This window comes from Narcine bancroftii, chromosome 12, assembly GCF_036971445.1.
Source record: "Narcine bancroftii isolate sNarBan1 chromosome 12, sNarBan1.hap1, whole genome shotgun sequence".
NCBI lineage: Eukaryota > Metazoa > Chordata > Chondrichthyes > Torpediniformes > Narcinidae > Narcine > Narcine bancroftii.
The window spans coordinates 41,311,538-41,327,405 of NC_091480.1; the positions used below are offsets into that span (position 1 = coordinate 41,311,538).

The 15,868-nt window shown below is 47.4% G+C and overlaps 1 protein-coding gene across 1 annotated transcript in view; it reads right to left on the reverse strand.

Moving 5' to 3' along the window:
* Window positions 1-264: 264 nt before the first annotated feature.
* LOC138747588 (heparan sulfate glucosamine 3-O-sulfotransferase 2-like) overlaps window positions 265-15,868 on the reverse strand; it is a 117,672-nt gene continuing 102,068 nt past the window's right edge. Inside the window, exon 2 of the mRNA XM_069906957.1 lies at window positions 265-2,127. Coding sequence (XP_069763058.1) covers window positions 1,509-2,127 — 619 coding nt within the window. The 3' untranslated portion in view covers window positions 265-1,508. The remainder of the gene's footprint in view (window positions 2,128-15,868) is intronic.

The window sequence follows — 15,868 nt, forward strand, 5'->3', positions numbered from 1 at the left end:
ATGCTTTGATTTATGAAGGCTAAGATGCCAAAAGCTTTCTTCACAATCCTATCTACCTGTGACACCACTTTCAGTGAATTATGTATTTGAATTCCCAGATCTCTTTTTTACCCTCTGCACTCTTCAGTGCCCTACCATTTATCGTGTATGTCCTACCTTCGTTTTTCCTTCCAAAATGCGATACCTCACACTTGTCTGCATTAAATTTCATCTGCCATTTTCTGTCCCATTTTACCAGTTGGTCCAGATCCCTCTTCCTCACTGTCCACAATGCCTCCAATCTTAGTGCCATCAGCAAATTTGCTGATCCAATTTATCACGATATCATTCAGTTAAATGATATAGACAACAAACATCAATGATCCCAGCACCGATCCTTGAAGCATACCATTAGTCACAGGCCTCCAGGCTGAGAAGCAACCATCCACTACCAGTCTGACTTCTCCCATACAACCAATCTCAAATCCAATTTACAACCTCCAAAAATACCTGAACCTTCTGAAATAAACCCCCATGTGGGACCTTGTTGAAAGCCTTACTAAGAATGTAGACAACATCCATAGCCTTTCTTTCATCTACTTTCTTCGTAACCTCCTCGAAAAACTCTACAAGATTCATTAAACATGACCTACCATGCACAAAGCCATGCTGACTGTCCTTAATCAGCCCTTGGCTGTCCAAATACTTGTATATCCGACCTTATATAGATTGACCAGACATGAAGCAACCATTGATGAAAAGACTTATATAGTAGGAAAGTATTAGCAAAGGAAAGCCGACAATAAAAAAATTCTTTACACAATTTACACATTTTACACACCACAATTGTATTCATGTAGCATCCAAAGGAAGGTATTTGAAAAACTATGGAGAGAAGTAAAGGGAGGGATAAATGGAATTGGTCTGACCAGACCAATTATAGTCGATGGCCCAAATGTTCACCTTCCATTCTGTAACTATTCTTTTGTTGTAACCACCCCATGGTTTTGTGATCATGTATTTGGTCCTGCTTGCCTGACTTGTTGGCCCTTTTGCCCCAGTAATTGGCTTAGTTTATCTACTGGTTTTCTCTGCAGCTGTTTCAGTAGCTTTTGCCTAGTTTCCTCACATTGGTTTGGTGCTGTTTGCCTGATGGGTCCTCCTTTCACTTACTCCACTGGCTAGCCCAGTAGATGGGCCAAGGCTTGGCCCTTACTCCCAGTGGCTTTCCTATACTTTCTCCAGTGGTTTCTTTTCCAGTTATTCTAGTGGCAGGCCTGGTGTTTGGTCCCGAGGTTTCCTGCTGCATCACTTGTTGGCCAACACTTGGCCCTGCTTACTGCAAATGATGTCCCATTGAAGGAAGGAGTCCCTTCAGCCTACAGTGTAACTTCTGGGTCCCATTGTGTACACATAGGTAGAGTCTGCAGAGATGCATTGTAACAAACTACTTGGGTAAATGGTTATGCATGGGACAAGACATGTAAATGTTATTCTCTTTATTTCTAAAGGTATACTTCAGCTAATATTTAGTCCCATCGGAAGTTCTGTCCTACCATTTGATAAAACTTTATATTGTATGGTCTGTAAAACTCTTTTAGTTGCTCAATAACATTTGAGTCTATCTGGACGTGAGTCCTCCCCTTAGATTTGCCGAGGCATCTTGGCAGGCTGCTGTCTTCGGGTTTCTTCAGGCATGGAAATCCCTTGGTTTTGTTGAAGTAAAAATGTTTGTCTGTGACGATCCTCTTGAGGCCCAAGAAGTCCTGAACCTTTCCCATTTCTCCGGCTGGGTCAACGATGAGCCTCTCCCCACTGACGAAATGGATCTGGGAGAGGGGAAAGAACTGGAGCCAGTTCTCCAGGTGCAAGGCATAGATTCCAATGCGGATCGCATTCCAAGAGGCATCGATCAGGCCCAGGGTCCTGTTTTTGAAGGCCAGGACCTCAAAGGTTGGAATTTCAGGTTTCTTGGACAGTGTCTGGGTGTAGTCCGAAATGGCTCTGGTCACTGGGTTCCGGACCACCACCACCAGCTTGGTACCCTTTGCCATGGAAAAGATGCGTTTTGGTGCCTCTCTGGTGACGAAGTAACTGGGCGTTTTCTCCATGGTGAGCTGGCCATCCAATGTCTTCGGCATCAAACTTCTAAAGAGAAAGAGGGAAAGATTTAGAAATCTTGTCAGGAATCTATCAAATTATTTCTGTAAAGCAATGAAAGATCAACATGGTTAAAAAAAATCACATGAGAAAAACTGAAAGCAAAACACATTTTGTATGGAGAAAGGGTTCACCAGTTAAGTAGAGCCCACGATACTGATAGTGTTCATGGGATATGGGAGGAGTTTCAGCAGAGGGAGAAGGGGCTAGCTGATCCGATAGGGGAGTTGAACCTGGTGTTGGAAGCAGACGATGAGACAATATTTGCTCTCTCATGTTTCAGATTTGGGGTCGACTCATTTTCTATTTGTGAGCCACATTAATGCATTGATGAGATGGTCACTTTGATTTTAAATGCTAAAGGACAAGTGGTGGTTTGAGGATTAAATTAATCTTTTATTTCAAATTTAATTTGATCGCTGAATACGTGATGCTGACTTTCTTCTGAAGCTATTGGATTACATCAAACCTTCCTTATTCTTCCACTGTTTGCCCCAACTACAGGGACTGTCGTTAGACAGAGGATTTGTTGCCCAATTTGATTAATAGCTCTCAAACCCTTTCCCCACTGGTGTACTTTCAGCCAATAACATTTAGCTCTCTGGGCATATTCCTGGTGCCCTGTTTTCTAATGCCTTTCCAATGAAAGATTTTGGATGGGTAAACTCATTCAGCCTCCAGAGACCCGAGTTCAAAGCTGAGGCTGTCACTTTAGTGCAAAATGGAGCAAGTGGTACTCTGTCTAAGGACTCAGCATTGGGATCTGCTATTAAACCCTACCTTTCAGGTAGATCCAAGGCAGGGTTTGGGAAGTAAGACGCATGCAGTCTTGTTACCTTGACTCCAATTATCTCCCAACAAATGACAGTGTCATGGGCAATCTAAAAACGATTACTGGAGCCTATTATGTGGGCTAATTTACCGCCATGGTTCCTAAATCTCAACAATGACTATTCTTAAAAAGAATTAATGGGATTTAATGGGATTTTGAATTGATGCCATGCCAAAGCTCCACATATAGTAAATGCACGAACTTAATCAATCTTGTTCCTCTCTCTCTCCCACCTTTCAGGAAACTCAGTGCAATATTAAGGTAAAGGTTCCTGCACATGTTGGCATCGTTGATGCCCACTTGCTTGCACATGGTACAGCATGCTGTGTGTTGGCATGCACGTGCAGGAGCGTCATGATGTTGTGCAGCACAGAACCAGGCCCTTCTGCTCACCCAGTCTATGCTGAGCATTTATACTAATCCTGTTTTATTCTCCTACATGCCCATAAACTCTCCAACCCCGATTCCTCCACTCATTTACACACTCGGGGCAATTAACATATCAACCTGCACGTCTAGGGATGTGGAGCAAACTGGAGCACCTGGAGGAAACTTGCACCATTAAGGCGCATGAACTCCACATGTGCAGCACAGCACCGGAGATCGCGGTTGAACGCAGGTCACTGGGACTGAAACTTAGCAGCTCCACAAGGTCAGCGCCAGTATTTTATCATTCCATCCTGAACACCCCATGCTGACAGATACTTGGATGCAGATACTATTTCCCCAGTGGCATCCACATCACTAACCCTTCGATCTCCTTTCTCAGAATGTCGAGATCCAGCACATTGTTACTGATTTCCTTTGGGATTCTACTTCATGAATCCATCACCTTTACCAAAAGAAACAGTCTCTTAAAGATCTAATTTGAACAAGAATGGTTTCACTAAATAAATGGAATTTGTAAGGCGGTGTGGTACCGAGTTGTGTGCACATTAAATGCAGTAGGAGACTGCAGTAGGGCAGGTGTAATATATCAGTAAAACTAATAATGCAGAAGGGTGTAATGCAGAAAATGGACGCTCATCAGAGACCACAGCAGGAGCACCAGCACACAGCAAAAGCACATCCTGCCAAGATTAAAACCATAGGTGGGCCTGCCTCTTGGAATGATAGAGGAACAGGCAGCCTATCAGAGAGTGAGACAAGGGGCCAGTTCATCATAGAGCAACAGTGCAGGGGACCATTTCCCCTGGAAATAACATAGTGAGCAGAATCCATAAAACAGTGAATCAGCAGACACAATATACTATCTGTAATAACAATGCAGGGCATATCCCACCAGGAACAGCACTGCAGGGTCATATCCCACCAGGGACAGCACTGCAGGAGCATATCCCACCAGGAACAGCACTGCAGGGTCATATCCCACCAGGGACAGCACTGCAGGAGCATATCCCACCAGGAACAGCACTGCAGGGCATATCCCACCAGGGACAGCACTTCAGGGACAACATCCCATCAGGGATAACACTGCAGGGACAATGTATTTTTCCTGCTGGGAATAAGGCAGTTGTCACCCCCCCACTGGCAAATGATCATGTAAGGGACTAGATGCCACTCAGAATAACACAGCAGGGGCAATCTAAAGCCGCTTTCAGGTGGCCAGAATACCCGACTGTAAAGCCGCCTATTCTATCCCAGTGCAGCTGTCGGGTGGCCACCTGAAAGTGGAGTACCTGGCCAGGAGGAACACTTACCTAACCCTCCTCCTGTAGGTATAACCTCCGGCTCGGAGAATCCCCCGTTGCATCTGAAAGCAGCGGTGGGACTACGGCCACAGTCCACAGGAGCCAGCATTCGCTCGGACGCGGCTCTACTTCAGCCGGCACGTTCAGATGACAGAAAGGCGTCTTCTCTGCGGTCACCTGAACGTCCCAGCTGCACTCCCCCAGCCGCATCTCCCGGCGCGTTATCTGCGTCCGAGCATCTGAAAGTGGCTTAAGATCACGACAATGGTTTTAGCAGTCCGCACAGATGCAGCAGGAGCGACCGTCAGGGATCACTGCAAGGATAATATGGAGCAATACTTTTAAAAGATCAATACTGAAGGGAGCTGTAATCAGTGAGTAACAGAACAAGACACAATATTTCCCTCCATAATGTTTGGGACAAAGACACATTTTTCTTTATTTGCCCTGTGTTCTACACTTTTAAATTTTTAATCAAATATCTCACATGTGATTAAAGTGAACATTCCAGATTTTATTCCAGGCTTTTTGTAAACATTTTAATTTGACCGTGTAGAAATTACAGCACATTTTATACATCGTCCCCTCATTTCAGGGCACCATAATGTTTGGGATATGTGGCTTCACAGGTGTTTGTATATTTATTTGCCTCATTCTTTCGAAGCTTTTGATCACCTTTGGAGTCTGTAGTTGCCACTTTTTAACATGAGGTCCAGAGTTGTACTAATGAAAGTCAAAGAAGCCATTATGAGGCTGAAAAACAAGGCATCGCTCAAACCATAGGATGACCAAAATCAACTCTTTGGAACATCATTAAGAAGAAAGGGCGTTCTGGTGAGCTTAGGGACTGGTATCCAAGGAAGACCCCACTGCTGATGACAGAAGAATTCTCATCATAATGAAGATAAATCCCCAAATGTGTATCTGGCAGATCAGAAACACTCTTCAGGAGGCAGGTCTGGATATGTCAATGACCACTGTCTGCAGAAGACTTCATGAACAGCAATACAGAGGCTACACTGCAAGATGCAAACCATGGCAAAGGTGGTATGCTTTGGATCTTGGGCAGTTCCTTTACACCTCTGCACTTTGCTCTTGCCATACAGCTGATACAGGTTAATCTTGGCCTGGTCTCATCATGGTGTAACACAATAGGGGCAATCTATTAGTAAATAACAATATACCTTTAGAAATAATTCCACAACCAGCAATCATCGCAATGCATCAACAGGTAGCAACATTCCCCTGGGAATAATGCATCAGAGAATAATCCATCAGAGAGTAATACATTGGGAGATAATAATCTTCTGGAAGTAACACACTGGTGGCAATCTATCATGGAATAATGCAGAAAGGGAGGTTCATCAGTGAGAAACATGATGGTCCGCAGTATAGCTCCTAAAGTAATGCATCCGAGAATACAACAGCACAGGATAATGCAGCTGGGAATAACACAGTAAGACTAATAAACATCTGGATTAAAATTACAAAGGCCTACAGAGCTGTGGCAGCAAAGTGACCCACCCCAGTAAAACACCCCAGGGAGAACTATCTATCTGAGAATAAGAGACGTTAGAAGCAATATATATCAAAAGGGGTACAGTGTACAGCACTGGACAATGCACCACAATATGGAATAATTGGGAATAATACTCCTGGGGGGCATTTCCACAGAGAATAACAGAGCAGGGGGTTAAATACCCCACGGAAAATCCACCAGGACAGGTATTTCATCAGACAGTAACAGAGCAGGGGGTAATATACCCTGGGAATAATACACCCAGGGGCATTACATCAGACAGTAACAGAGCAGGGTGTTATATACACTGGGAATAATATACCCGGGGGCATTTCATCAGACAGTAACAGAGCAGGGGGTTATATACCCTGGGAATAATACACCTAGGGGTATTTCATCTGACTGTAACAGAGCAGGTGGTTATACACCCTGGGAATAATACACCCGCAGGATCTTCAACAGCGGAACAAGTCAGGGGACCATACTATATACTATCGGGAATAGAGAAGCCGAGTTCATTCCCTCAGGAAGGATACAGCTTACGAAACAATTGGAAAATGAAAAGTCATAAAATATACTGCTTGGAATAATACAGTGGGGGGCAATTTGTCAGAGAGTAACAGAGCGGGGCTAATATTCCATTGTGAATAAAACTGCAGTGAGTAATAAATCTCTGAGTAATGTGACAATGAAATGCCACATTGGGGATTAATATAACAGGGAATAACACATCTGGTCATGACACAATGGGGAGCTGTATTTATACAGGAACTGACACTGAAACACATGCTGGAAATGATTGCCATTAACTGAGTGTGAATCTCTCTCCTTAAAACAAATATATGCTGACCTTCTGTGTTTTTGAACTCTGTGTTGAAGGGTGGGAAAAGACAAGCCTGTATTGCTTGGAAGCCATGTATTGATAAAGCAGAAAGCATTGAATTCTTCTGAATGGCCCAGATCCTGAGTTAGGACGATGCACTCACTTTTCCTTGGAGTCAACTACAAGGACAAAATAAGATTAATTTCCTTCTTTCTGAAAGTGATTTAATTCATTAACATATTCCAAGTTCCATTGCAGTCTGCAGATATTCTGGACACAGAAAGAGAATGGTTTCATCATCGATTTCCCACTTGATTTTAATTATAAACATGGCTCTCGCTAACCTTTAATCATTGGTTTTAATATTTCTACGGCAACTTATTTTCTCTTTATTAGCCCGTTACACATTTGTTTGGTGAATAGATGTTAATTGGATGGCCTTGGCTGAGTTCTTAACCCTCTGTCACCTTTTCCTGTCCTGGGCATTGGCACCTCCATACCAGTGGTGCAACCAGTCAGAATACTCTCCATGGTCCACCTGTAGAAATTTGCAAGAGTCTTTGGTAACAAACAAAATCTCCTCAAACTTCTCAAGAAGTAGAGCCGCTGGTGAGCCTTCTATGTGATTGCTTCGATGTGGAGGCCTCAGGGTAGATCTTCTGCGACATTGATGCTGAGGAATTTGAAGTTCTTAGCCCTCCTTGGTGAGGACTGGTTTGATTTCTCCTGATTTCACCTTTCTGAAGTTGACCATCAGTTCTTTAGATTTGCTAACGTTGAGTGCAAGGTGGTGGTTGTGACACCACTCAACTAACTGATTTATCTCCCTTCTGTTCACTTCCTCATGGCCATCTGTGATTCTGCCGACAACCGTGGTGTCATCGACAAATTTGCATTTGAATTATGCCAAGCCACACACCGTGCAGCACATAGAACAGAGGGTATAAGCACATCCTTGAGGTGCGGCTGTGCGGAGATGTTCAGTTCAATGTTCAATTCCGTTTCCAAATCCTGACGAAATAAATCATTCCATACCCTGCATGGAGCAAGTTCTAAACCACATTTAGACATGGTGATTTACGGTAATTATATATACTAACCTCAGGTGCCAAGAAGTGACCATTTCTAACCATTTCCTTGCCAACAGCACTGGGCAAATACCTTTGATATTCAGACTTCAGGAGATTAAGAAAGGACAGTAAGGAATGACTGATAACAGCTTATATTCATAAAACCAGCGACAAGAATTAACTCTGAGACTGCCTACACAAAAATTCCCAATAATTAAATTGTGGTTTAATCCTCTTTCCAGAGCAGTTTGGATGATGTAAGAAGGACTGAATGGATGGCCTCATTCCAAATTACCATGTGACAAGCAATATTCCACACTTCCTTTATCCTGGATTCGACACACAATAAATCTCCTTCCACGGACCTACTCACTCCCCCTGAACATGTCAACACCATACCGTCCCTACCCATTCACTCCCCCTGTACAGATACACACCATACCGTCTCTACCCACTCACTCACTCCCTCTGTACAGATGCACACCGCTCCGTCCCTACCCACTCACTCCCCATGTACAAATACACACCATACCGTCCTTACCAATCACACCCTCTGTACAGATGCATACCGTCCCTAACCACTCACTCCCCCTGTCCAGATACATACCGTCCCTACCCACTCACTCCCCATGTACAAATACACACCATACTGTCCTTACCAATCACACCCTCTGTACAGATGCATACCGTCCCTATCCACTCACTCCCCCTGTCCAGATACATACCGTCCCTACCCACTCACTCCCCTTGTACAGATACACACCACACTGTCCCTACCCGCTTACTCCCCCTGTACAGATACACACTGTCCTTACCCACTCATTTCCCCTGTACAGATCCATACCGTCCCTACCCACTCAGTCCCCTTGTACAGATACACACCACACTGTCCCTACCCTCTCACTCCCCCTGTACAGATACACACCGTCCCTACCCACTCACTCCCCCTATACAGTTACACACTGCACCATCCAGGGGCCGTCGGTCCCTCAACAGGACCCCTTGACTCGATAGAGGTCACTACCTGGAATCCACCCCGCTAGGTGACCCTCCTCCCTCAGGTAACACCTGGATTCTGGGGCTATCCACCTCACTGGGCAGCTCAAACTCCGGATGTGTACCCACACCAGGGGATCGGTCCCTTTCCTCCTGCTCAGATGAATCCCCCACCAACTCTGATTAGTTTCCTCCGGAAGGGCAGCTCTGATAGAGGGCAGATCACCACCCTCAAGTGGCCCTGCCGCGAAACACCCATCCTCTATCTCCAGGAAGATACTCTACCCGCATGCGGATTCTTCTGGGGGTAAATCCCCTCCCTCAGGTTCCCCTGTCTCCCCCTCTGCGCTTCATCCCACTTATTTTCTGAGGCAGCGAGACTTCCATCACTGAGGAATCCTCAGCCTCTGATGCCCCATCATTCTCCCCAACTCCCAGGGATCCCCAGGGAGTATCAGGTCCTCTTAATCAGGCCTGGGGGAAACCGCCGACTCCTTCAAAGGAGGGGTCTGGAGGTGTTTTGTCCTCCTCCGTGCTTTTCTCCCTGTAACAGGAATCCATCCTTCCCCTCCTTCCGCCCCATGCTCTCCCCCAGCGCCCTTCACCCCTGCCGCAGCAGGGATATCTACCCTATGAGGAGAAACAGTTGGAGGGGGGACAGCAGAGTAAGAGCTAGTTTTACCTCCCCGAGAAGAAGGGGCAGCTTTGCCTCCCGATACCGACAAGGTGGAGTCAGCAGGTCGCCGGTTAGGGCAATCCTTCCGAATGTGCCCATGCCCTTTACATTCCCGACACCTCAGATGTCCTGTGGTCCAGTACATGGGATAAGTGTTCCCCTCTACATTCACCTGGAAACGCACCTCAGCATCTCCACCCCATGCCAACTGCATGAAAACAAGCCTTTTAAAGGCCTACAATGACTTGTAGCCAGGTACAGCAGGGTTACACAGCATCGGGGTGATGTCTGATTTAACCTCCCCCAGAGATGGCAGGTGCATCAGGAATAAGGGGCTATACGGCAGACAGGACCACCTTCTGCACGGGGGCCATCACTGGCTCCACCAGAATGAAGAGCCCCTTATTAAAGGCCAGGCTCACCTCTTTAGCGGACCGCAAGAAAAACAGTCTTGCCACGAATTCTATCTACCGCCATAATACCCTCCTTCCCACCCAGAGTCTGAGACAGAGCTTTCAAAACGCGCTCCAGACGAACAGACGGAGGTAGATCGCACTGTGCGGAATTGTCCTAAGTCATCCATCTGAAGGCTGATGCCACTGCAGGAGCCCCACCTCCAGGAGCTGCCGCTGCTTCGTAGGTCTGAGGGGCCGCCATCTTACAGCTGGCAATGATGGTGAAGAAAGCCCCACACAGTCAGCAATCCCACACACCTGCTGATAGAAACTCTGTCCCCTGACCAGCAGAGCACAATTAAGCAGTTCTCCAAAGAGCAATGCAGGGAAGGGAGTGTGGTGGGAATTTCCACAGGAATGTCTGTGCACTGACGACTGCAATGCTGCTCTTCTGAGCGTAGGGAGAATGTCCTCCTTGAGGTCAGCCCGATTCCTCTCTGGCCTCACGAGTCCCAGGAACTATCGATAATCTTCGGCTCCCAGTCGTCCTGAGTCCTCTGGCCTCACGAGTCCTTGGTTGGGAGTGGCCCTTCTGATGATACCGACCTAACACCCACTGAAGTCCAGAAAAGGCTCTGGAAACCTACCAGCCACTGCTGCTCCCCCAACCCTCAGGCCCAGTCAAAGACCTTGCAGGGCAAAATCTTCTTTCCTCCTCCAGAAACGATGACCACCAGCATGAGAATGAGCTCCCACACTTTTCAGTAACCACTGCACTTGCACTTATCAACATTCCAGTCGACGAGAGAGATCTCGCAGTACTGTCCACCCCTTCAGTACTGCCCCTCCCAAAGGGTGATCCTCCCTCAGTACTACCACACCCACAGTGTGACACCCCCTCGGTACTGCCCCTCCCACAGTGTGACCCTCCCTCAGTACTACCCCACTCAGTGTGACACCACCTCAGTACTGCCCCTCCCACAGTGTGACCCTCCCTCAGTACTACCCCCCCACAGTGTGACACCCCCTCAGTACTACCCCCTCACAGTGTGACCCTCCCTCAGTGCTAACCAACCCACAGTGTGACCCTCCCTCAGTACTACCCCACCCACAGTGTGACACCCCTCAGTACTACCCCCTCACAGTGTGACCCTCCCTCAGTGCTAACCCACCCACAGTGTGACCCCCCTCAGTGCTACCCCTCGCACAGTGTGACATTCCCTTAGTATTACCCCGCCCACAGTGTGACCCCCCTCAGTGCTACCCCTCGTACAGTGTGACACCCCCTCAGTACTACCCCTCCCACAGTGTGATCCCCCTCAGTACTAACCCTCCCACAGTGTGACCCTCCCTCAGTACTACCCCACCCACACTGTGATCCCCCCTCAGTACTACCGCTCCCACAGTGTGACCCTCCTTCACTACTGCCCCTCCCACAGTACTCCCCTTCCTCAGTGCTGCACTCTTTCAGATTAGATAGGCTGGGATTTTATTCCCTAGAGTGTAGGACGCTGAGGGCCGATCTCATGGATATAGTACATGCTCACAGTCTTTTTTCCAGGGTATACTATTCTGGAACTAAACAGCATAGTTTTGAGGTGAGAGAATTAAAAACGGTCCTGAGAGGGAACTTTGTCACATCAAGAGTGGTTTAATCTGGAATGAGCTGCCAAAAGAAACTGTAGAAGTGGGTCTGATTTTGATGTTCTAAAGGCATTTGAGCAGATCGGAAGGGCTTCGGTACAGGCCAAATACAGGTGAATGAGACTAGCCCAACTTGGATAAATTGGGCTGAATGGCCTGTTCCATACTATGACTGACTAATCAATTGGATGCCAGATTAATGGAATTTTTCTCTAATCATTTTACGAATGGGAAAAATTGAATGGATGAAGGAAGTTGAGAGAAACTATTTCCACTGCTCGGGGAGTTCAGGAGTAGTGGAGATGTTGTAAAAATTGTCAGAAAGTTGTACAAATTGATGGAAGTGTACAAAATGATGAGAGGTCTAGACATGGAATATACTATTTCTCCAGGATGCCAATGTCAAATATTGGAGGACATCGTTTTAAAGTGGGAGGGGGAAAGTTTGAGGGAGATTTGCGAGGCACGTTTTTCACACAGAGACTGGAAGATGAGTGGAGGAAAGTGGTGGAAGAAGATATGAGGCAATGTTTGAGAGGCATTTAAACAGATACATGAACAGGCATGGAACAGAGACCAAGTTCAGAATGGACATAATGCAGTGAGGGACTACTCACCATGCTCTCATGGAACATAGAACACGACAGCACAGTTCAGGCCATTCAACCCACAATGTTGTTCTTTCATCCATGTGTTGGTCCAAGAGTCTCTTAAATGCCCCTAATGTTACAGCTTCCACTCCACAACCAACCCTGGAAAGGCATTCTCTTGGAGTATTACATGCTCCTGATTTATTTAGTGAGTGTTACTTTGGAGGATGGTTTAGGCGGCAAACATTCACAGACAGAGCGGCACCGTTAAGTACAAACCATAAACAAAGCAATGATCTGGCAGAAGAACCAAGAACAATGGTTGTTTACCCAAGGGAAAAACAGATGATACACTTACAGAGAGTTATATGATTAAGAGACATGTGTTTGAGAAATGTAAAGAAACAGTTTTTCAGTATTGATCAGCAAGTTATCTGATTCCAGAGATGGAATAGATCTGTGAAATGGATAATTCTGATGATTCTTTTTCTCAAGGGAATTATTGCTGAACCACAGTGACCATTGTAATGGTCATGTTGATTTACCCCTATCTGGGTAAAGGAAGCAGGATCATTCCTGCATTTGGATTGTGACCATTTCGATGTTCATTTCCTGGGGTTTTGGAAGCATCGTGGAAGTCACACATTTCATTTCTCCTATGCCAGGAAGACCGGAGTTGTGACATCCATTTGTATGAAAGTTCATTTCTCTAGAAGCAACTCAACAAAGATTCGTGAGTTTTCATCAGTCTGATCTCTCAGTGTCTCATCTCCTTCGTGATTATGTCTGAGGATCAGCTGAAAGTTTCCACACAGGATTTCTAAGACCAAACTTTGGGAATGACTTTCCAGAATTGTACCTAAGCTGTAATGATTTGGGTAATATATTCACAGACGCGCGCACAAACACGCGCACACACACACGCACGCGCGCGCACGCACACACACACACACACACACGCACACACACACACACACACACACACATGTACACGCATGCACACACACACACATGCATGCGTGCACACACAGGTATATTTACGCATAGTCAGGGTTACGTTTAGATTTAAGTAAGATGTTATTATTAGTAATTATTAATAAATATTGTTAAAATAAATATTGTTAAAAAATAACATTGTCTTGGTGAATTTCTATTGCTGCTTGTCTGCGATATAACAAATGCAAAAAACTTCCCCCTGACGTCTCCCCTAAACTTTCCTCCCTTCACTTTGTACAGACATCCTCTGGTGTTTGCTACTCCTGCCATGGGAAAAAGGTGCTGCCTATCCACCTTATCTATATGTTGTACTCGCATTAGGTCGGCAGCGAGCGAAAGAACCCCACAGAGTCGAAAGTGAGTTGAACCAACTGACTTTCATAGAACTCTCACATGTGTTTAAATCCCTCGGATCCCGGGATCTTTATGACATCAGTAGCGAGGCTGTGGGTTTGCCGGCACCCAGAGCTCTCACAGCTCTCACAGTCTGATCTGCCGTGGACTTGGCCACGACTCCGTGAGTTGGTTCGCCTGTTGCGTGGGCGAGTCACCATATGACCATGCCCCCCCCCCCCACCGCCAGTATTGGCATTAGGAGGTGTGGAGTCCACGGCCAACACCTCTTTGGTCCGTTTGGGTGGCCGGCCTCATTGGCGTAGGGGTGGCACAGTCACAAGGTGTTCCAGGTCTAGTTCCGCCAGCTTGAGGCGGTCAATGGTGAAGGTCTCCTCATGGCTGTTCATGTCAAGACTGGACTTGGTTCCATTCTGATGCACCACATTGCACAGGTCTTCATACAACCACTGGCCTGGAGTCTGGTGCATGCCCAATCCCAGAGGTCCTTGGGGTCAAAGGAAGGTGCTGGGGCATGGCACGAGGTTGGGACAGGAGCCAGTATTCCTACTTTCTCTCAGAGTCTTGTGAGCACTGCCACAGGTGTCTCCTCTGTGCCACGGGCCGCTGGCACAAACTCGCCTGGAACCGTCAGTGGGATGCCGTATACCAACACTGCCAAAGATGTGGCTAAGTCTTTGGGAGCCATTCAGATGCCAAAAAGCCCCAATGGGAGCTCGTCCACCCAATCCAGGCCTTGGAGGCACGCCATCAGAGCTGACCAGGTGCCGGGGGAAACAGTCTACCAGGCCGTTGGACTGCGGATGGTAGGCCGTGGTGTGGTGCAGCTGGGTCCCAAGTAGCTGTGTCAGTGCTGACTATAGGCTGGATGTGAAATGCGACCCCAGGACTGGTGTGATGTTGGCAGGCAGGCCAAAACGTGCAACCCAGCTTGCGATGAGAGCTCTGGCGCAGGACCCCGTGGACGTGTCGGCGAGCGGCACAGCTTCTGGCCAGCTGGTGAACCTGTCGACCATGGTGAACAGGTACCTTGCGCCCCAAGAGACCAGCAGTGGACCGACGAAGTCCACATGGACATGCTCAAACCTCCTGTGCGTCAGCTGGAAGGGTTGAAGGGGGGGGCCTTTACGAGCCTCTCGACTTTGCAGGTCTGGCCCAGTGCCCGACCTGCTTGTGTAGACCGTGCCAAGCAAATCTATCCGCCACCAGTTGGATGGTTGCCTGAATGGACAGGTAGGCCAAACCATGTAGTGTGTCGAAAGCGAGACGCCTCCAAGTGGCTGGAATGATGGGCCGGGTTTGGCTGGTGGAAACGTCACAGAGGAGCTTGCTCATGTTGCAGGCCTGAGACTGTGGTGCTGGAGGCCAGCATTTCTTTGTCCAGCTGCTGTGCCTTGGCGAGCGCCGTGTAGTCCAGCCCTGGGGACAGGGAATGCATCGAGTGGATGGAGGTGTGAGACAGTGCTTCGGCCACGATGTTGTTCCCAGAGATGTGTTGGATGGTGGTGGTAAACTCCGAGATGATGGACGGTGGCGTTGCTGCCACTGACCATGGATCCGACACTTTGGCGTATGGGAAGGTGAGGGGCTTGTGCTCTGTGAAGACTGTGAACTCCCGTCTCTCCAAGAAATACTGAAAGTGCCAGATGGCAAGGTAGAGGGTGAGCAACTCCCTGTTGAAGGGGCTTTATTTCAGCTCTGGGGATCGGAGGTGCCGGCTGAAGAACGCGAGTTGTTTCCCCTGACCCTTCATTAGCTGTTCCAGCACGTCATCGACTGCTGAGTTGGAAAAGTCAACCGTGAAGGCTGTGGGCACATCCACCTGTGGGTGCACCAGGGGGGTGGAGTTTGCTAGGGTGTCCTTGGCCTGCTCGAAAGCCACTGCTGAGTCCGTGTCCCAAGTGATTTCCTTGGCCTTGCCGGACATAAGGCCGAACAGGGATCATATGATTTGGGGCATTGACGGAAGGAATTGGTGGTAAAAGTTGATCATGCCCATGAACTCCTGTTGGCCTTTGACTGTACTGTGCCTGACAAACTGGAGTATGGCCTCGACTTTCACCAGTAAGGGAACAGCTTCATGCCGGTCGATGCAGTGTCCAAGGAAATCAACAGCCGACAGACCGAACTGGTGCTTTGAATA